The following is a 24,382-nucleotide window of genomic DNA, read 5'->3' as shown; positions in this document are numbered from 1 at the left end:
ACTGATCAAACCCTGACTCGTGCTGCCATTCTGCGAGAAGAACCCATTGATCTATCCAGCGATGAAGATCTTGCAGATGATGCCCTTGAGCAACTGATCAAGAGCAAGGAAGAAGCAGAGATCTTCAACAACCTGCCTCTCTTGGATGTGGCAATCATCCATAACTTCATTGATGAGTGGTTTGACACACCAAATCTCAGCTTTGAAGATCTGCAGCTTCCCATTGGCCTCAGCGTCTCCTTCAATGGCGCCATTGCTTCAGAGCTAGCTCTCGCTCAGCGCATCATTGAGCTGAAGAACAAGATTGACTATGAAAAGGCTCAGTTCAAGAAGCATGTGGCAAAGCTCAGTGTGCAAGATGTCAGAAACTTCAAAGTCATGCTGCACGAGCTTAAAGAAGCCTTTCTTAAGAAGCGCGAAGAAGCTCAGGGCTCTCGCGAGCGCATGAAGAGTTTGGCTGACAAATGTGTGCTTGCCTACAATGAGGCTGAGAAGCGCAAGTCTCTTGGTCGTCCTGACATTGACCCCAGGATGGCTGCAAAGAAGAAGAAGCTCTCTACTGCCCAACCTGCACCTTCAAGTCAAGAAGCACCTCGCATTATCTTCCCAAGCAGCATGACTGGCTCGAAGCCAAAGGTCCTGTCAACCGCTTCAGAACAGAAGAAGACAAGGGCTGCCGAGGCTGAAGCCAGAAAGAGGAAGAATACTGAAGCCTCGAATGCTGCTCCCTTCAAGAAGAAGTGCAAGACCAAGAAGAATATGGCTGCTCCCACAGAGCCCTTAGTAGTTGAACCTATCTCAGTGGTTCGCCCTGCATCTGAACATCAAGAACGACGGATGATAGTTCATGAGCCTGCTTCCACAGAGGCTCATGAAGCTGAAGACATTCCAGCAACTGAACCCACCGCTGCTGAAGACATTGGTCAAAATGACAATGTTGAAGATGATGAAGTTCTTCCTCTGATCGAACACAACGTGGTATCATCGCCTGTTCTCACGAACAACAAACTCATCAGCATTGGTCGTCCTCTGACGCCAATTGCTCAGGATGCATCGTGAGCTGATCACCCACAGCAACAAGACTCCCCAACAACAACAACAAGTTACACCACCCGTGCAAGAAGAAGAAGATGACTTTGAGGCCCAGACAACTCCATCTCCAAAGGCGTTGCCAGCATTTCACAGGCTTCGCAAAGGACAAAAGCCTCAAGTCCCTCTTTCGAGCGTTCCAGAAGGAGAAGTGCAACACCAACCTGTTGCACGTCAAGTGTTTCCTGAAGCCACTCCAACTGTGAATGTCTCCGTGTCTGAAGCCCAAGCTGCTGAAGACATTCTGGCTGCATCAGCCGATGAAAGACAAGAAGACATACGTGTCCCTACACCCCCATTATTGAAGAAGCTATTCCTGATGTGAACGTGCCAGTGCCCGACCCTCCAGCTTGTCAAGTGGAGGTTGAAAATCCTGAAGTTGCCACTACCAACGCAAGTGAAGGCAATGACGTAGTCATGGCTGAAGCTAATGTGGAGCTTGCTCCAACTAGTGTGCCAGAAGCCAATGAGGAAACTACTCCTAAAGCACCTATTGTGCAGCCTGAAGCCTCAGTTGCTGCCACTGCTCCTGTTCCGCCACCAAGGCCCTATACAATTGAGCAATCATACAATCATGGTCAGCTAACCACTGTCCGATGGCCCATTCTGGTACCTCCGCCTACTGCGTCTGGACCTCAATTTGATTATCATGTTGAGCATAGGCCTCAGGTCTAGAAACCAAAGCCAAGACTGCCAAGGTTCCTAGGTACTGCAAACTCTACAGGGTCCTTCAATGCAAATGGCTTCAAAAGCCACAATACCTTCTTTGACAGCGCCAAGAACCCCTACTCAAAGCCAAGGATATCATCTGATTGTTTCTAGAGCTATCAGCAGTGAAGCTATTACTCCTGCGTTATGTATGATCAAGGGCGCATTTTCCCTCATATGCGCCTCGACACTGAAGCCATTGCTGGACTGTCGTGCTTAGAAGAAGCACTTGCCTATTTTCGTGATGCCGGTTTGCTCAGCTTTGTGACTGACAAAGAACATTGGAATGAAGAACTTTTGCTTCAATTCTATGCTACCCTCCACATTCGCGGCTACAATAGGGACATCAAGACATGGGTTCTCGAGTGGATAACTGGAAACGTTCATCATGAAGCCAAAGCTCTTGATGTCATTGAGCTTACATGCCTCCCCACTCCCGGAGAGCTATATGAACCTGATTGTCAACTCCACCGCAATGCACTGGAGAGCATCTTCCATAAGCCTGAACACAATATGAGCCAGATGTTGAGCATGATGAAGCCTTTGCCATCTGACGCTAAATATCCAACGGGGTTCTTTGTTGATGACCTTGAGTATCTGCCTCACACCATATATCTCATCATCAGGCGAACTCTACGGCCTATCAAAGGACATTCATCAGCTGCTAAACTTGAAGGAGCCATGAAGACATTGGTCTTTTACATCCTCAATGGCATCAGCTTCAATTCCCAAGAATTCTTCATCAGGCAACTTGCTGCATCTGGATCTGACCTTTTTGGCCTGAAATTCTATGCTCCATCGATCATGCGCCTCATCAAGCGACACTCTTCTATCAACTATCAGCCCTCTGCTCGCAATCATCTGATCTTTCTACCAGAGGTTGATATGTCAGTTGAAGCCATATACCCTGAGCCTGCCAAGGAGCCTCTTTGTCTTCAAAATGCTGATCACCAAAGCTTCACTCAGTCCATGGAAGGCATTCAAGCAGTAACACGTATCTATCCAATGGCTGGAAATACTCGTCCGCCTCATCGTGCGCAAACTGAAGCCACTGAAAGCACCATTGCCCAAAGGCCTAAGAAGCGCTTCGTGTTCTAAATGACAGGGAACTTCTTGTGGCACTTCATCAGAAACAAGATAAGCATCACTATTGGCTCAAGAGACAGATGCAAAGCCTCTTGGTGGACGTCAATCGTATTCGAAATCTTGCCACCAAGAATGCATTTGTTGCTCACGAGACTTGTCGGCGATCATGGAAGAGTTTGACGCTGCTTAGTACTGAAGCAGATCTTCAAGACGATGGCTTCACTGAAAGATTCAAGTTTAACTCCACTCCTCCACGGACTGCAGTCCTACGTCGAACTCCATCCCTTGAAGACTCTGACTATTCTTCCTCCACAGCAACTGTGAACGCCAGAGTGATCGATGATGAAGATGATGCTACTTCACCGCCCCCTACTTCTGCACGCATCGACACTGCAGCAAGTACGTCTGCACCGCCAAACAACAACGACAACCCTGCTGCTTCACCTGGTGTGGTGAGCGTGGAATGCTCTACTCATGAGGACGAGTAGAATGCTCTATGTCTTCAAACCTTTTTGGTCCTTACTGACAAAAGGGGGAGAAGCATATGAGTTGATAGTCTTCAAGCGGGTTCATATGGGCGGTTGCTTTATATTTTGCCTCGTGCTTACAACTCTTGCTTTTGAAACATTTGGTTCTTTGAGTTGTAACACTTAAACTCGATGGTCGTCTGCTACTTATTTGCTTTACTGTGATGCGATGATAAATTCCGCATGTGCGATGATAACTTCCGCACTTAGATCATTCTGCAGACGTCCATTTTTCATTATGCATGTCATTCTACTTGCTATATCATTTCATGCATGATGAATTATCTTCATAAGTTGAAGAGGATCTCCACAAGTACAACCTGCCATGTGCATTTGCACTCCAAAAGCAAATTACTTATATGCACATCTTCAGGGGGAGCCCTTGCAACTTATGAAGACAATACCCTATCCTTTACAATTTCACATACTTTATCCCCGTTGAAAACTTCAACCAATTTGTCATCAATCACCAAAAAGGGGGAGATTGTAAGTGCATCTAGTGCCACCCCTAGTTGGTTTTGGAGTATTGACGACAAAGTTGGTTAAGGGACTAATGTGTTTGTGAGAATTGCAGGATAACACAGGTAGTGTCCCTCATTGATTCGGTTTACCTACCGGAGATGACCCCTAAAAATGTATGAAGACATTGAAGACAATGGTGGTATGTGAAGATATTCATATTGAAGACTATGACATGAGAAGACATTGAGTGAAGACTATGGAGCGCGAAGACTGTGTTGTTTTGCTGTCTCCTTTTCTTCTCTGTTGAGTCATAGGAACCACCGTACTGTTAAGTGGGGTCCAAGTGAACTAAGTCAGAATGACTGAAGTGATGCTCAACCCAAATCCTATGTCTTCGAGCGAAGACAATGAGAGCAAATCTTATCCAGAGCTGGATGAGTCAGCTTTGCTTGTAGCCCAAGTAAAGTTGCCATGTGTGTTTGAAATCTGACGGTTGGAACACGTGTCAGTTCCTTAGTAACCCAGGGTCATTTCGGACATATCAGGTCGGGTTGCCCAGTGGCTATAAATAGCCCACCCCCTACACCATAAATTGGTGGCTGCTCAGAGTTAGTGCACGACTTTTGTCGTTTGAGAGCAACCCACCTTGAAGCCTTTGAGAGAGAGAAATCCTTGCGAGGATCAAGCCCAAACACCCAGAGCCAAAGAGTGTTAGGCATCACCGAAGTCTTTCTGTCTGTGTGACCTGAAGACTTATTACACTTGAGGACTGTGAATCCTCCAGCCGGTTAGGCGTCGCGTTCTGAGCATCCAAGAGTCATTGTGGATTGCCGGTGAATGAAGTCTGTGAAGGTTTGGAAGTCTACCTTCAAGACTTACCAGAGTGATTGGGCGAGGACTGTGTGTCCTTAGCTCAAGGGGAATAAGGTGAAGACACGGTCTTCTGAGTTGAATCTCAGCCTCCCTAACCAGACATACAGTTGTCACAGCAACTGGAACTGGTCCAACAAATCCTGTGTCTTCAACAAGTGACTGGTTCTATCCTCTTCCTTCCTTTACTTAAGTTTGTCTTCGTGAAGTCATTGCCTATCTGTGTACCTGTTTGACTTCAATGCTTGACTACTACTGTTGATTGGCTTCATACTATCTTCCATCCTGATCCTTACTACTTAGCTGCTATTAGTCCTGTACTTTCACATCATTGCATACTTGACTATGGTTTGCTTATTGTAGTTTATCTTCCGCTGCATATCAATTAGGTCATTTCTGCTGTGTCTTCGAAACTATCATGTTTTGAAGACTTTCAATAAAAATCGCCTATTCACCCCCCCTCTAGTCGATACTAGCACTTTCAGACCCGTGTTTGTATGGATGTACAACCTCCCCCTGAAGTGCATGAATACCAAGTACATACATGTGAGTATGCTGATTCAAGGGCCAAAACAACCGGGAGAAATGATATTAATATATATATGTGGGGCTACTGAAAGAGGAGCTACACAGATTATGGACAACATCGGTCAAGACATGGGACGCTAGCGCAGGAGAGTATTTCGATACAAGAGTCACACTGATCATGGTGGTGCATGAATTTCTCGGTTATGGATATGTCTCGGGTCAGATGTGCCACGAATATTGCAGACGCACCAGGTGCAGGATGATGCGACATCTCAGCAGCTACCGAAAGATGGCGAGTCTTCAAAAATCATGTACATGGGACATCGAAGATGGCTTAAGAAGGATGGCCTGTGGAGAAATTATGGAGATCTATTCAATGGTAAGGCTGAGCACCGAGGACCTCCACGTAAGAGGAGCGGCATCAAAATCTATGATTTGTTGAAAACTGGAAAGAGTGCCTCATGCATGAAAATTATAAAAAGGCGTCGGAGCCACCGCTGAAGGTATTAAAAACGAGGTCTATTTTCTGGGACTTGAAGTACTGACCCAAACTCGACACACCTCCTAACCTTGATAGCATGGTTCTAGAGCTTAACCGTTTCAGTTGGCAGTTAAAACACTTGAGATGGTTTTGTAACTTAACAGTTTCAGTTAAGTCAAATGAATTTTTTGGATAGTTTCAGTTAACTAAATATATGATAGATATAGTTAACAAAGGCCAGTTAACTTTGGGCACATCATGGTCTTTAAATCATGGTCATTTTCAGACTGAAATTTTCAGACTTATACATCATGGTCATTTTTAGACAGAGATCTTTAGTCATTTTAATATTGAGATAACCAGCTTTGGCAGACAAAATTTTGCATAGGAAAAAGCTATACTTAACGGTGGACAAAATTTGAGCTAAAAAGGAATTTGCTTACTATGAAAAAGTTTGATTAGTACAAACATGACATAATAGAAAATAGGTCGTAGCTAGGATGCTTTTTTCTCAAATTTGTCTATGTACAATTTATTTCAGTGATAATATAATTTATTTGGATAGCATATCAAGTTTGAACAAACTTTTATATAAAAAATAACTTTACGATGCTGCTGTGATGATGTTGCTGCTTCGAATGCTCATGTGCTGCAGTGTAGATCACAGACGAGCCGCTCGACGATGGATAGAAGATAATCGACGACACCCGCATCCTCGACATCCATCTAGTGAGTAAATATGGTCTATTTGTCCATTTGATATGTGGACTAGTGTCGTGGTAGTACTAGTGTTGTCACACATTTATATTTGGACATTGATGTCGATATTTGGAAATATGATGGATATGTCTACTACATGTGTATGTGCTTGCCCAAGTGCTATCTTGGCTTTTGTTGTTTGGAGGGAAACTCCGAGTGGCCTATGTTTTTCCAGAACGTATATTCATTTTCGTTCGGCAAAGTTCACACGCTCGATATGTCCTATTTTTTAGCAACGGTCATGCCAAAATTTTCTATTAATTTCGGCATGACTTGTGCTAGAAAGAAGGATATATCGAGTGCCTGGGATTGCTTGAACGGGAATGTAATGACATTCCGGCAAAACATAGGCCATTTTTATGTCATTATTCATTTTATTAGTTCTAGAATTAAACAAGCAAATTGAACTTTAGGAAACATGGCACACAACGACGAAGTCGGGGGTTCTCAAGCAGTCGCACATGGCCACACATTCCTTGACTTTTTGGCGAGTCAAGAAAAACAGTCGTAGGGCCGACTTCACATCAAAGATTATGAGTGTAATGCTTTGTGTAATCGAGGAGCTAGTGTTTCTACTATGCCAAAAGCTTTATATGATGTCCTAGGTTTCACTAATATGGATGAATTTTCCCTAAAGTTGTACTTAGCGGATTCTACAATTAAAAAGCTTTTGGACAAAATTAGTGATGTGCTCATACTTGCTAATAGGAATTATGTACCCGTGGACTTTATTGTGCTTTATATTGAATGTAATCCGTCTTGTCCCATAATACTTGGTAGACCATTTTTGAGAACCATAGGTGCAATAATTGATATGAAAGTAGGTAATATATGGTTCCAATTTCCACTAATAAAGAGAATAATGGAACATTTCCCTAGGAAGAGAATTAAACCTCCTTATGAATCTATATATAATGAGAGCCACCTATGGAATTGCTTTGAAGGATGACAAAACATGAAAATATGCATTATGCCAAGCTAGGGGCATTAAACAGTAGCGCTTATTGGGAGGCAACCCGATAGTTATCTTTAATATTTCCATTTCATTTTTTTGAGTCAACATGATTACTGCTATTGTAATGATTATGTCTGTATCTTTTATTTTGATTTTTTTTGCCAAGTAAAGCCTTTCGCTTGATGTCGATGACTGTTTATTTGGTTCTGTGCAAAAACAGAAGTTTAGCGTCCAGCGCGTGAATTGTCTCTCTTTCCTGGAACGTGATCAATTGATGAAACTTTCATACAGTGCTGCTACGCAAAGTTTTTACGATGTACTAATTTTTTAGAATTTTTGTAGTTATAGAAGTATGGCCAAAAATTCCAACATTACATATTGTTCTGTTTTAGACAGACTCTCTTTTTTATTGCATAGTGTGCTTGTTTTGATGTTTCTATGGATTGTACCGGAGGTATAAGTAATGAAGATGATATAATACATTAGGTATTATGCAAGAACAATTATGAATCTATTTATGATAGTACTTAAGCTAATGGTTATTTTTATTATACTAATGGATCTCACGAGGTTTTATTGATTTTTGTGTGATTGAAGTTTTCATGTTTTGGGTGAGATGACGATGGATGAAAGAATAAGAAGGGGCAAGACCCTTTGCTTGGGGATGCCCAAGGCACCCCAAGGTAATATTCAAGGAATATTCAAGCATCTAAGCTTGGGGATGCGCCGGAAGGCATCCTCTTTCGTCTCCAATCGTTTGGCAATATCACTTGGAGCTATATTTTTATTCATGACATGATATGTATTTTGCTTGGAGCGTCATGTATTATATTTTTTTGCTTGTGTCCACAATCATTGTTTCCTGACCACACCAATTATGAGAGGCACACATTCATCACAATTTATAGAATGCTCATTGAACTTCACATATATCTTTTGAGTTGAGGCAATTGCTCATATGCTTCACTTATATCTTTAGAGCACTACGATACTTATATTTATAGAAATCAACTGCACTCCCATGCTTGACTTATATCTTTTTGAGAGTTGAATAGATAGTGGTAATTTGCGTGAGTTGTATATTTGGTCCAAAAAGATAGGGATGCAAGAGTGATAAAATAAAAACTAGCACGTAGATAACTGCATATAATGCATTTATTAATGATATTGAGGTTATGATATGAAGGTTTGCTAGGGGATGATCATTAGCTAGTAAAAATATTGATGCTAAGGTTCGTGATGTCCTATTCATTAAAGTGTTGGTCATGCCATGGCATCCGTGATAAATTTCATTGAGTTCTGATATTTTATGCATTTTGAGGGGTTTTCCAGATGAAAAAGCTCTAAAACACTAGCCGGACGTGACACAACCTGTGTTTGGTTTCGGAATTCCTTCATATTTTGCATGGAGGCCTGCCATGAGTATGCCCATGTGCTGGCAAAATTTGGTGTCATTTCATGCATGGCAAGACGCACAACATGTTCAAAGGTGGTTGCTTGGGTAGGCCAGTAGGGCAAGTCTGGATGCACTTTTTCTCACATCAGTAAAATGAACCCAAATTTTTCCACACACTAGATCACCATACCAAGAATCCATGATAAATTTCATTGAGTTCTGACATTTTATGCATTTTAAGGGGTTTTCCAGGTGAAAAGGCCCTAAAACAGTAGCCAAACGTGACACAATGTGTGTCCGGTTTCTGAATTCCTTCAAATTTTACATGGAGGCCTTCCATGAGTATGCCCATGTGCTGGCAAAATTTGGTGTCATTTCATGCATGGCAAGAACCACATCGTGTTCAAAGGTGGTTGTTCGGGTAGACCAGTAGGGTAAGTCTGGATGCACTTTTTTTTCCACAACAATAAAATGGACCCAAATTCTTTCTACACACTAGCATCACCATGCCAAGCATCCATGATAAATTTCATTGAGTTCTGGCATTTTATGTATTTTCTCGTGTTTTCCCAGTGAAAAAACCCTAAAACTCTAGCCGAACGTGACACGACGTACTGTGTCAGAATTTCGTCAAATTTTGCATGGAGGCCTTCCATGAGCATGCCCACATGTTGGTAAACTTTGGTGTCATTTAAAGCATGGCAAGAAGCACACCATGTTCAAAGGTGGTGGTTTGTGTAGGCCCGCAGGGCAAGGCTGGATGCACTTTTATTTCACATCAATAAAATGGACCCAATTTTTTTCACACACTAGCATCACCATTCCAAGTATCCTTGAAAATTCATTGAGTTCTGACATTTTATTCATTTTCTAGGGTTTTCTTGGTGAAAAACACATAAAACACTAGCCGAACGTGACACAACGTGTCTTCAGTGTCCGAGTTTCTTCAAATTTTGCATGGCAGCCTGCCATGAGCAAGCCCACATTGTCGGTGTACTAAAGTTTGGGTACTTTAGTACCCTGGACTTGTGTACAGGCAGTGGCAGCCTTTCCCGACGACAAGGCTTACCGGAGGAGAATTCAGATCAAACTCAAGACTAATAGATGAAGAGATAAATAAGACATCCAAGCCAACGATCACAAGCACGGAAGGTCAAGCTTGGAGTTGCCGGCAAGGTAATGAAGACCCAGCAAGCTCCCAGCCCGACAAGATCCCACTACCTTGCCACCGCTCCACCTAAGTGACCAGCTTGTCACTTGTCGTATAGGTATCGAGCGGGCGGGTAGTTAGGTGAGTCTTGTGTGTGCACGTGGCAGCTCACCGCCAAAGATACAACTTTAATGACACCCGTCCCAGGAGCATGTCAAAGAAATATGAGGTAGATGGGCGAACAACGCAGAAGGAGAGACGATCCTTTTCGGGGAGATCCATCAAGGCGACACCTCATGACGCAATTTATGCATTTGTCCTAACCCGCCAGAGTTAGGTATTTAGCACTGTAGCCACTATTTACCTTATGTAAAGACCATTTTGCCACTGCGTGGTAGCCCCTTTCTTTATAAAAGGAGGCCCATGGCTACCTTTACAAAGTTCAACACTTTGCCCAATTACACGCGTAGCTACACTTCCCGCGCAATCTTGCCGGACAGTGGCTTTCCTTGTACTTGTGCACAAACATCAAATACATCAAAGTAGGAGTAGGGTTTTACGCTTCACAATGGCCCGAACCTGGGTAAACTACTACGTTGATTGCTAGATCTGCTCTTTGTGCTTGATGATCCCTCCAGTCAAACCGCAAAGGGGTCACCATGATCCCATAGATGGTCGTATGCACGACACACATGCTGGCCAAATTTGGTGTCATTTCATGCATGGCAAGAAGCACACCGTGTTCAAAGATGTTAGTTCGGGTAATCCGGCAGGGCAAGTCTGGATGCACTTTTTTCACATCAATAAAATTGACCCAAGTTTTTTTTTCACACAATAACATCACTATGCCAAGTATCCATGATAAATTTCATTGAGTTCTAACATTTTATGCATTTTCTAGGGTTTTCCCCATGAAAAACCCTAAAACACTAGCCGAACGTGATGCAACATGCGTTTGGTGTCCGACTTCCTTCAAATTGGCATGCAAAGCCTATGATGAGCATTCCCACATGCTGGCAAAAATTGGTGCCATTTCATGCATGGCAAGAAGCACACCATGTTCAAAGGTGGTGGTTTGGGTAGGCCGGTAGGGCAAGTCTGGATGCACTTTTTTCACATCAATAAAAATGGATCCAAATTTTTTGCACACACTAGCATCACCATGCCAAGCATTCATGATAAATTTGATTGATTTATGACATTTTATGCATTTATAGGATTTTCCCGATGAAAAAACCCCAAAACACTAACCGAACTTGACACAACGTGCGTTCGGGGTCCGAATTCCTTCAAATTTTGTATGGATGCCTGCCATGAGCATGCCCACATGCTAGAAAAATTTGATGTCACTCCATGCATGTCAAGAGGTACATCATGTTCAAAGGTGGTGGTTCGGGTAGGCTAATAGGGCAAGTCTTCATGCACTTTTTTCTCACATCAATAAAACAGACCCAAATTTTTTTCATACACTAGCATCACCGTGCCAAGTATTCATGATAAATTTCATTGAGTTATGACGTTTTATGCATATTTAGGGTTTTCCCGTGGAAAAACTCAAAAAATACTAGCCAAACGTGACGCAACGTGCGTCTAGTGTTTGAATTCCTTCAATTATTGTATGGAGGCTTGCCATGAGCATGGCAAAATTTAGTGTCATTTAATGCATGTCAAGAAGCGCATCATGTTTAAAGGTGGTGGTTCGAGTAGTTCGGTAGGGCAAGCTTTTGTTATTTGCAATTTCTGTCATTATCAATCAACATGAACATTTTTTATAACCGAATTATTTCTTAAAATCCGACAACAATTTTGAATTTCAAATTGTGTTTGAAAATTCTCTAAACCTGAAGCCCTTTTCCAAAGTTGTTAATAAATTCCCAAACATTGATGTTGTACACAAATCGCAAACCACATACTATTTTAAAAACTTGTCAACATTTATTAAATTTATGAAAAAAAATTCAAAAATGGGAAACTTTTTTTGAAATTCCAGACCAATTTCATAATTTGTAAAAAATGTTCGAAAACAATAACATTTTTTGGTATTCCAAAAATATTTCAAATTTTAAAACAGGTTTAAAAATGTATAATCAAGTTCAAAAATAGAAAAATAAAATAATGAAAAAAATAGAAAATGAACAAATAGAATAGGAAAAAAACTAAGTCCTTGCCCAACAGGGCAACGGCATTGCTTCCGTCGGTGGACTATTAGGCTGGCCCAACCATTCACCGATTTGAAAAAAAGTTCATCCATTTTGGAAAAGAATGTTTATGAAATTGAAAAAAATTACATGCTTTTATAAAGCATTTGTAAAAGTTGAAATAGTTCCTGGATACGAAAAAATTTCATGACCTTGAAAACAAAATTAGCGAATTTAAGAAAATCTTATTTACTAATTGGAAGCACCAACGAAGCCTCCACGTTAATTCTCAGAAAACATATAAATTTAACCTTTAGATTCTAAATCAACGCTTGAGATTAAATAAGTGATTGTGGTTAGAATCCAATTGGTATACGATCCACAATGTCCAAAAAAAAAGAGTCCTCCACGCCCACATCTAAACGGACAGGAAAAAAGGAAAAAAAATAGTCAACCACACGCACATCCAACTTCCCAGGAAAAAAACACGTGACCTTGATCTAAGAAAAGACCACACATTTATGGTTAAGATCTATTACAGGGCCATGCAAGGAATCACCATGCACGTAAGGGATGAAATCCATTCGTACAAACAAAAGAGAACCATGTCTTATTAAAAGAATCACCATGTACGTCTAGAATAAAACTTCTCACCATGTACATAAATAAAACTCGCACTTCTAAAAAAATATACTCAACACCCACGTCTAAGTTCCTAGAAAAAGCACGTGCCACCTTGAAAAAAAAAGTGCCTTCTCATTGAAAAAAGAGCACGTATATAAAACTAAAAAATATTCATGCCCCCAGCTAAGAAATGCCTGTTTGAAAATTAATAATTTAATCCCATCGTACAAAAAGAAGATCGTGCAGAGTAAAATAAAACAGGCACGTAAATTTTCATGCATAACAAAATATGAATATTATCATCTTAATAAATATCAACTGAACGAATGTTATTCCTATTTGTGCAACAGGTTGAATAAATTAGCATCTTTCCAGTTGTATGATATCAAAAAATGAAACACTTCCATTTACATATAAATGTAAATTTATTTATAAAATGTATAGCTATAATTTCTAGGCCGTGCAGGTGCACAGGTAGATGACTAGTGTTCACTAATTTAAATGGAAAAAAGTTTGGGTGGGGCGTTCGGGTTGGGCTGTAGGTTCCGTCTCAGAGTACCTTTTTTTATATCATTCAAATGGACCAAAAAATTTATTGGGCTGTAAGTTTTTGTCATTACGACAATTCTGCATTTTCAAATAATGTTTGTGCTTTCAAAACTTATTTCGAATTTAGAAAATAATTCTGTATTCAAATTTTTTCTACACAAATACAAAAAATGCTCACGGAAATCAAAATAATTTGTTTAAATTTTTTATTCACATTTTCTGTTTTTGTATGAAAATTTCAAACTTTGTAGTGTTTTTCAAAAAAAAAAAGTTGTGTTCCAAATTTTCTTTGCTCTTTTTAAAATATATTTGTGTTATGGCATTCTGAGCAATTTTGAAAGATATGAACAATTTTTTGACATATCTGAACATTTTTTTAAATGTGAATATTTGTACTTTATGAAAAAAAATCAAAAGGAACATTTTTAAAATTTGAACATAATTTAATAAGGGTGATCATTTTTTCTAAAAGGAAGAAAACTAGTAGACAAACGAAATTTTTTTCTCTACCTAATAATAAAAGCAGGATTGCGTCTGGCCGTCCATCGTGAAATTCCCCTAGAGTTCGCATGAATTACCTTTTTTTCTCTTTATAAGTTGGTCGTTGCTTTTGATTCAACACACAGCGATCCCCCATGTATGATAAGTGCCTGGCCACCCTAACTGGTTAGAAGTTTGCTCTTCCATCCTGGAGACCCAGTACAATCCCACACTGGTTTGTTTTATCTCCCCCTTTTCTCTCTTAGGACCGGTGGGCATAGGATATTGGGCACACTGTCACGCCAGCTGCCCGATGGGGCCGGCACAACGCGGCCTTCAATACTTATTTTTTCAGTTATTTTTACATTATTTTTTTCTTTATTTTAATATACTCTGAATATTTCAATTATAAAAATCACTTATATGCAAACTTTGAAAAAATGTTAATCATGCATTAAAAAATGTTAAGCTTGTATAGAAAAACAGTTTCCATCATATACGAAAAATGTAGAGTGCGTATGGAAAATAATAATATAATTTTCATCTTTTTCTGAATTTTTTTGGTCATGCATTAAAAAATGTTAAATGTGCACGAAAAATGTTTTTAATGTATAAGAAAATTGTATACAAAAATATACTATGTGTATGGAACAAAGTAGACATAAAAAATATAAGTTTTCAAATCATGTGTTTGGACAATGTCAAACGTGTATATAAAAATGTTCCTGATGTTACAAAACATGTAGAATGTGTACAAAAATGTAGACATCAAAACTAAATATGTTTTAAAAAATGTTGACCAAGAAATTGAAAAATATTAAACGTGTATATATTACATTGTTACTTTTTTTGTGGGATGTATTACAATGTTGTTGATACAAGCTTTACGTAAACCAATGCCTTAACTTTGATTTTCATATTGTTTTAAATTGTTTTCGTAATGGTTTATTTAAGAATATCGATGTTGATATGCAACCTTAAACATTTGGTATGCATGTCCTTACTAATTGATTGTTTTCGATGAAGCTTTCTAATATGTTTGCAACCAAATTAAGACTTTACTTGGATTACAAATACAAACAAATATATCAGTAAGACACAAAAAATGCTCTTATGCATATGCAATCATTAATTAATAGAATGTACTTTGCTATTTTCATCGTAATGCAAATATTTATTGCACATCACTGAGGAGGAACGACAACAAATGCGTAAAGGATACCTACAAATAGGTAGATTTTTTTTTGAGCATCAGTACAGACACAAGCGCTCATACACGCGCATACACTCACCCCTATGAACGTACACACGCACACCCTACCCCTATGAGCACCTCCGAAAGACTGAGCCGGCATATCATCTTGAGATTTACGAAGTTACCGTAGGCACCTCGTGGTCGACGGGAACGTCTCCTCCCACTGAAAGCGCATCGCCGAAAATCCTGAAATAAATCCAGAAATAATGCGAGCACCAGGATTTGAAACCTGATGGGTTGGTGATATCACTGTCCACCTAACCATCTCAACCACAAGTTGGAAACCCCTTGAGTACACTTCAAAAATTATCGCATCTCTATGTTTTTTGCGCAACATCACATATCATGTTGTTTTCATCTGACGTCATGCAAGATTTCTAGAGACTTACCGATGTCTCGAGAGTGTGTATGAGAGATAAAATTTTCTTCCGTTGCAACGCCCGGGCATGTTTGCCAGTAGTGATAAAAGAACCGATTCAACAATGATCCGGCCCAGCCGCGAACTGAAGTAGAAGAAAAAAAATAGGAGAAGTAAAGACACACAAGCATTAGGATGCCCTAGTTTGTTAGTGTGGTCCTCCTTAGACCAAGAGATCTTGAGTTCGATTCATGCACAGGCCGCATATCGGCGCGGGTGAAAATATCATCCTACCTTTTATTATGAAAGGGTATAGAAATCTCAGCCGTCAATGTGTTTAGAGGGGTACACCGAAGCAAAAAGTGTTATTGCTAATACGAGAGTAGCATTATATTATATATTCTCACAACAGAAAACAGCGATAGTAAACTTAGACTGACACCGACACGTACACACGCGTGGATATTAGTAGTACAAGATAAACCCGCACTACCATCGACAGAGGTAGTAGTTTTATTCAGCAACGAAGTAACTACTCGACAAGCTACCTACTCATCGAGATTGACACAAAAGACACTCGCACTTCAAACGTATACATACGTACTACGTACCCAGGTCCAGGAAGCAGCTAGAGACCTTTTCCACGCACACCGTACGTGACTGGCTTCGAGCAACCTGGAATCCATGGCCGGCGGGTATGGCCTCAGGCGTCGGACCATGTGACGGGCACCTCGCCGATGTTGCTGTCGAGCCCGAGCGCCTTCCACACGGCCTCGGAGGTGTCCACGATGTTGGTCTTGCAGCTGTGGTTGGAGTCGCACTCGTCCACCACCTTGGCCTGCACGGTGCGCCCGTTGTGCTTGCTGGTGATGCGAATCATCTTGCCGCACCGGCGTCCGCCCTCGTACCAGCGCGTCGACAGCGCCACGATCATGTCACCGTTGCTGTGGTACTTGCCGTGGCACTCCGACGGCCCGCCGCCGTCCTGACCCTTCTGGAAGCCGTTCACCGTCATCACGCCTGGGGTGCCGCCGCCTCCGCGGCCGCCGCCACCACCGCTGCCGCCCGGCGAGGGGCAGTGGGGCTTCTTGTGCTTGTGCTTGTGCAGCATGCCCGGCACGGAGTCGTCCTCGCTGGCGCACGGGTCCGGCTTGGCGTGGTGCCGGGCCATGGCGCACGTAGACACGTGCAGCAGGATTACAAGGATGGCCACCCCCACGACTACAAGCTTGGCGTTTGCCATTGCTAGACCTCCTGCCTGCTTATCTATTTTGCTAGCCTAGCTTTGCACTTAACTTGCCATGCGTACTTGGTTCTGATCACGCTGCTTCGAAGAGTATATATAGGCGCACGTACGAGAACCAGCTGCAGGCCAAGCACGGGATGCACCGTACTTTGTCACACGTGGTTCCCAACCTTCCGGGCAAGAGCCTCCTTTCTTTAGATGAGTACAAGGAATTTTACAGAGTATGATACTCTCTCGGTGTGCTCGATACAGACCCGAAATGGCTGCGTTAAAAGACAACTGAATTGTAGAGATGAGTTCGTTTGGATTACGTGGTGTCGCTAATGTTACAGCGGGAATAACCGAGGACAGAACACAGCAGGTCGCTCTTGGCAGAGATCGTACCAAATTATACTTCTCCAGGCAAAGGAAATTCCAAGATCCAAGCGAATTAATCGTGAAGTACTACGATATGACCGGATAAGAGTAAGTGTATCGTATCTGGTTGGTGAGTCCAATGCGTAACTGTTGTTTAGTAACGGTTAACGGGAATGATAATTGACTGACGTTCCCTAGAAAAGTTTTTCTAGCAAACTTTGTTTTAGGGCTCCTTTGATTCAAAGGAATTTTATATGATCTTTGAAGGATTGAAATCCTTAACATTTTTTTCTATGTTGGTCATTTGAATCATAGAATTGGATCCCACAGGAATTTTTTCTATGGAATCTTTTGTACTATATTTATAGAAAATCTAACATCCACCCCTACTATACCTGGCCATACCCCGGGCCGGGCCGGGCTTCGGGCGGGGCCTAGCCAAGCCCGATGCAAAAAACCCAGGCCCGGGCCCGGCCCGGCCCGGCCATCGGGCCTGTTTTCTAGGCCCGAGCCCGGCCCGAACACGTAAAAGCCCGTCGGGCTCCGGCCCGGCCCGACCTTCAGAAAAACGCAAAAATGACGGGCCCGGGCCCGACCCAGCCCGGCCTTCGGGCTCAAAATCTAGGCCCGAGCCCGGCTCGGGGGCAGCATCGGGCTGGGCCGGCCGGGCCGGGCTTCCCATGGCCAGGTATAACCCCAACCTCTTTTTATAGTTTCTTTGTTTTTCATGTGGCATCAAACACTATTGCTAATCTTATAGGATGCAAGTGGGCATGCCACTCTAACCCTATACTTTTCCTATTCCTACATTTTCAGAATCCTACGAATTAAACAGGCCCTTAACGTGTGTTGATCTTGCTGCACGGATCTCGGCGAAAGTCTAGTGCCAAGTCATCTTCTGCAAATCGTTTGTGCAACGTTGAAACCCAGCGAACGAGCTCACTCAATCAACACACTCGCTATTCCCCTGATCCTCTCTCTGATCTCACTCGCTCTCATCATCCCTGTTCAGAGAGAGAGAGAGAGAGAGAGAGAGAGAGGTGACGACCACAACGACGAGGATGAGGTGGAGGCGGAGCAGCAAGGAGAACTGGGTTATGTGGGAGATGGTTGTGACGGCGTCCCAGTCTACCATGATGAGCATAGTGCCTCCATAGAGCTTCCTCCTAAAAGGGTGGATATGGTTGATTGGAAGGGGAGTGAATAGGCAACTACCATTTTTAACGCTTTTGATCAAATTAGGATTGACAAGAAAATAGGTTGACTAGACATGCAACTAGGTGGAAAACCTATATGACAAGCACAATAACAAGCTCACAAGCAGGCATAAGATATAAACACAATATAGCTTGCACAGAGTGAAGGTTAAAAAATTTCTCAAGTGGAGTCGGTGAAGATGAGGATGTGTTACCGAAATTCTCTCCCTTTAGGATGAGGTACGTCTTCATTGGAGTGATGTGGAGATATAATGCTCCCCAAGAAGCAACTAGGATCACCGTATTCTTCTCACGCCCTCGCATAATGCAAGATGTCGTGATTCCGCTAGTGTTGCCCTTTAAGGCGGCGACCGAACCTTTACAAACAAGGTTGTGGCTCTCTTCGCAACTTAATTGGAGGCTCCCAACACCACCACGAAGCTTCACTACAATGAATCGTGGCTCTGAGGTGATTTCTTTCGTCTAGGGTGCCCAAACACTCAAGAGTAACAAGACATCACAGATGGCTTCTACATCAACCTTGATGCCCTACCGATGATGTATGAGTAGTTCACCACACAACTACGGGTCCATAGCTAGTAGCTAGATGACTTCTTCTCTCTCTTTGATCTTCAATAGAATGTTCTCCTCGATCTTCTTGGAGTTCTATCCGATGTAATCTTCTTTTGCGGTGTGTTTGTTGGGATCTGATGAATTATGAATTGATGATCAGATTATTCATTGAAAAGTAATTGAGTCATTTCTAAACTTTATTATGCATGATTATGATAGCTTTGTATTTATCTCAGATCTATCCGTTTGGTTTGGCCAACTAGATTTATTTATCTTCGACAGGAGAGGTGCTTTGTAGTGGGTTCAATCTTGTGGTGTCCTCATCTCGTGGCAGAAAGAGTAGCGAGGCACGTATTGTATTGTTGTCATAGATGCATGATGGATAGCTGTCGATTGGTGGAGTAATAGTAGTAGATGCAGGAAGTAGCTGTTGGGGAACGTAGTAATTTCAAAAAAATTCCTACGCACACGCAAGATCATGGTGATGACATAGCAACGAGAGGGGAGAGTGTTGTCCACGTACCCTCGTAGACCGTCAGAGGAAGCATTATGACAACGCGGTTGATGTAGTCGTACGTCTTCACGATCCGACCGATCCAAGCACGGAACGTACGGCACCTCCGAGTCCAGCACACGTTCAGCTCAATGACGATCCCCGGGCTCCGATCCAGCAAAGCTTCGGGGATGAGTTCGCGACGATACGACCGATACGACCGAGGTGGAATATGGTGGAGGGGGGCACCGCACACGGCTAAGGAACGATCCGTAGATCAACTTGTGTGTCATGGGGTGCCCCCTTGCCCCCGTATATAAAGGAGCAAGGGGAGGAGGGCTGGCCAAGGAGGAGAAGGCGCGCCCAAGGGGGGCAATCTTACTCCAAGTAGGATTCCCCCCTCTTTCCAAGTCCTACTAGGAGAAGGGAAGGAAGGGGAGGAGAAGGAGAAGGAAGGAGAGGGAGGAGAAGAAGGAAAGGGGGGCCGGCCCCCTAGTCCAATTCGGTTTGGGCTAGGGGGGCCGCGCGCCCTACCTCCTCTCTTCCACCACTTGGCCCATGAGGCCCATTGCTTCTTCCTCGTATTCCCGTAACTCCCCGGTACCCCCGAAAATACCCGAATTACTCGGAACCTTTCCGAAGTTCGAATATAGTCGTCCAATATATCGATCTTTACGTCTCGACCATTTCGAGACTCCTCATCATGTCCCCAATCTCATCCGGGAGTCCGAACTCCTTCGGTACATCAAAACTCATAAACTCATAATATAACTGTCATCGAAACCTTAAGCGTGCGGACCCTACGGGTTCGAGAACTATGTAGACATGACCTAGAACTATTCTCGGTCAATAACCAATAGCGGAATCTGGATGCTCATATTGGATCCTACATATTCTACGAAGATCTCTATCGGTCAAACCGCATAACAACATACGTTGTTCCCTTTGTCATCGGTATGTTACTTGCCTGAGATTCGATCGTCGGTATCCAATACCTAGTTCAATCTCGTTACCGGCAAGTCCCTTACTCGTTACGTAATGCATCATCCCACAACTAACTCATTAGTCACATTGCTTGCAAGACTTATAGTGATGTGCATTACCGAGAGGGCCCAGAGATACCTCTCTGACAATCAGAGTGACAAAACCTAATCTCGAAATACGCCAACCCAACATGTACCTTTGGAGACACCTGTAGTACTCCTTTATAATCACCCAGTTATGTTGTGACGTTTGGTAGCACCCAAAGTGTTCCTCCGGTAAACGGGAGTTGCATAATCTCATAGTTACAGGAACATGTATAAGTCATGAAGAAAGCAATAACAATATACTAAATGATCAAGTGCTAGGCTAACGGAATTGGTCATGTCAATCACATCATTCTCCTAATGATGTGATCCCATTAATCAAATGACAACTCATGTCTATGGCTAGGAAACTTAACCATCTTTGATTCACGAGCTAGTCAAGTAGAGGCATACTAGTGACACCATGTTTTGTCTATGTATTCACACATGTATTACGTTTCCGGTTAATACAATTCTAGCATAAATAATAAACATTTATCATGAAATAAGGAAATAAATAATAACTTTATTATTGCCTCTAGGGCATATTTCCTTCAGTCTCCCACTTGCACTAGAGTCAATAATCTAGTTCACATCACCATGTGATTTAACACCAATATACACATCTGTATGTGATTAATACCAATAGTTCACATCGTCATGTGATCAACACCCAAATGGTTTTACTAGAGTCAATAATCTAGTTCACATTGCTATGTGATTAACCCCCAAAGAGTACTAAGGTATGATCATGTATTTGCTTGTGAGAGAAGTTTAGTCAACGGGTCTGTCACATTCAGAGCCGTATGTATTTTGCAAATATTCTATGTCTACAATGCTCTGTACGGAACTACTCTAGCTAATTGCTCCCACTTTCAATATGTATCCAGATTGAGACTTAGAGTCATCTGGATCGGTGTAAAAGCTTGCACCGATGTAACTCTTTACGACGGGCTCTTTTATCACCTCCATAATCGAGAAATATTTCCGTAGTCCTTACTAAGGATATTCTTGACCAATGTCTAGTGATCTACTCCTAGATCACTATTGTACTCCCTTGCCAAATTTAGAGCAAGGTATACAATAGGTCTGGTACATATCATAGCATACTTTATAGAATCTATGACTGAGGCATAGGGAATGACTTTCATTCTCTTTTCTATTTTTTGCCGTGGTCGGGCTTTGAGTCTTACTCAATTTCACACCTTGTAACACAGGCAAGAACTCTTTCTTTGACTGTTCCATTTTGAACTACTTCAAAATCTTTGTCAAGGTATGTACTTATTGAAAAAAAAACTTATCAAGCGTCTCGATCTATCACTATAGATCTTGATGCTCAATATGTAAGCAGCTTTACCGAGGTCTTTCTTTGAAAAACTCCTGTCAAACACTCCTTTATGCTTTGCAGAATAATTCTACATTATTTCCGATCAACAATATGTCATTCACATATACTTATCAGAAATGATGTAGTGCTCCCACTCACTTTCTTGTAAGTACAGGCCTTTCCAAAAGTCTGTATAAAACCATATGCTTTGATTAACTCATCAAAGCGTATATTCCAACCCCGAGATGCTTGCACCAGTCCATTGATGGATTGCTGGAGTTTGCACACTTTGTTAGCATCTTTAGGATTGACAAAACTTTCTGGTTGCATCATATACAACTCTTCTTTAATAAATCCATAAGGAATGCAGTTTTGACATCCATTTGCCAGATTTCATAAAATGTGGCAATTGCTAACTTGATTCGGACAGACTTAAGCATCGATACGAGTGATAAAATCTCATTGTATTCAACATCTTGAACTTGTCAAAAAACCTTTTTGCGACAAGTCGAGCTTTGTAGATAGTAACACTACTATCAACGTCCGTCTTCCTCTTGAAGATCCATTTATTTTCTATGGCTTGCCGATCATCGGGCAAGTCCACCAAAGTCCACACTTTGTTCTCATACATGGATCCTATCTCAGATTTCATGGCCTCCAGCCATTTCACGGAATCTGGGCTCATCATCGCTTCCTTATAGTTCGTAGGTTTATCATGGTCTAGTAACATGACTTTCAGAACAGGATTACCGTACCACTCTGGTGCAGACCGTACTCTGGAAGACCTACGAGGTTCTGTAGTAACTTGATCTGAAGTTTCATGATCATCATCATTAGCTTCATCACTAATTGGTGTAGGAATCACTGGAACTGATTTCAGTGATGAACTATTTTCCAATTCGGGAGAAGGTACAAATTACCTTATCAAGCTCTACTTTCCTCCCACTCACTTCTTTCGAGAGAAACTCCTACTCTAGAAAGGATCTATTTTTAGCAACGAATATCTTGCCTTCGGATCTGTGATAGAAGGTGTACCCAACAGTTTCCTTTGGGTATTCTATGAAGACACACTTCTCCGATTTAGGTTTGAGCTTATCAGGATGAAATTTTTTCACATAAGCATCGTAGCCCCAAACTTTAAGAAACGACAACTTGGGTTTCTTGCTAAACCACAGTTCATATGGTGTCGTCTCAACGGATTTAGATAGTGCCCTTTTAACGTGAATGCAACTGTCTCTAATGCATAACCCCAAAACGACAATGGTAAATCAATAAGAGACATCATATATCGCACCATATCCACTAAAGTGCGGTTACGACGTTCGGACACACCATAACGTTGTGGTGTTCCAGGTGGCGTGAGCTGTGAAACTATTCCACATTGTTTTAATTGAAGACCAAACTCGTAACTCAAATATTCGTCTCCGTGATCAGATCGCAGAAACTTTATTTTCTTGTTACGATGATTTTTCCACTTCACTCTGAAATTCTTTGAACCTTTCAACTATTTCAGACTTATGTTTCATCAAGTAGATATACCCATATCTGCTCAAATCATCTTGTGAAGGTCATAAAATAACGATACTTGCCACGAGCATCAACACTCATTGGATTTCATACATCGGTATGTATTATTTCCAATAAGTCAGTAGCTTGTTCCATTGTTCCGGAGAACGGAGTTTTAGTCATCTTGCCCAAAAGGCACGGTTCGCAAGCATCAAATGATTCATAACCAAGTGATTCCGAAAATCCATCTTTATGGAGTTTCTTCATGCGCTTTATACCGATATGACCCAAACGGCAGTGCCACAAATAAGTTGCACTATCATTATTAACTTTGCATCTTTTGGCATCAATATTATGAATATGTGTATCACTACGATCGAGATTCAACAAACTATTTTCATTGGATGTATAACCATCGAAGGTCTTATTCATGTAAACAGAATAACAATTATTCTTTAACTTCAAATGAATAACTGTATCGCAATAAACATGATCAAATCATATTCATGCTCAACGCAAATGCAAAATAACATTTATTTAGTTTTAACACTAATCTCAAAAATATAGGGAGTGTGTGATGATGATCATATCAGTCTTGGAACTATATCCAACACTCATCGTCACTTCCCCTCAACTAGTCTCTGTTTATTATGTAACTCCTGTTTCGAGTTACTAATCTTAGCAACCGAACAAGTATCAAATACCCAGGGGCTACTATAAACACTAGTAAGGCACACATCAAACACCTGTATATCAAATATACCCTTGTTCACTTTGCCATCCTTCTTATCCACCCAATATTCAGGGCATTTCCGCTTCCAGTGACCATTTCCTTTGCAGTGTAAGCACTCAGTTTCAGGCTTTGGTCCAGCTTTGAGCTTCTTCGCGGGAGTGACAACTTGCTTGTCATTCTACTTGAAGTTCCCTTTCTTTCCCTTTGCCCTTTTCTTGAAACTAGTGGTCTTGTCAATCATCAACACTTGATGCTCTTTCTTGATTTCTATCTTCGTCGATTTCAACATCACGAAGAGCTCGGGAATCATTTTCGTCATCCCTTGCATACTATAGTTCATCACGAAGTTCTAGTAACTTTAGTGATGGTGGCTAGAGAATTCTGTCAATCACTATCTTATCTGGAAGATTAACTCCCACTTGATTCAAGCGATTGAAGTACCCAGACAATCTGAGCCCATGCTCACTAG

General features: G+C 41.7%; 1 protein-coding gene across 1 annotated transcript; it reads right to left on the bottom strand.

Moving 5' to 3' along the window:
- Positions 1-16,118: 16,118 nt before the first annotated feature.
- On the bottom strand, positions 16,119-16,658 carry LOC119350369 (putative ripening-related protein 6). Its single transcript, XM_037618236.1, has one exon. The coding sequence runs from the start codon at positions 16,656-16,658 to the stop codon at positions 16,119-16,121; it is 540 nt and encodes a 179-aa protein (XP_037474133.1).
- Between the last annotated feature and the right edge of the window lie 7,724 nt (positions 16,659-24,382).

Source organism: Triticum dicoccoides, chromosome 1B (assembly GCF_002162155.2).
Source record: "Triticum dicoccoides isolate Atlit2015 ecotype Zavitan chromosome 1B, WEW_v2.0, whole genome shotgun sequence".
Taxonomy (NCBI): Eukaryota; Viridiplantae; Streptophyta; class Magnoliopsida; order Poales; family Poaceae; genus Triticum; species Triticum dicoccoides.
The sequence above is the reverse complement of the archived record's forward strand: the minus strand, read 5'-3'. Positions and strand labels throughout refer to the sequence as shown.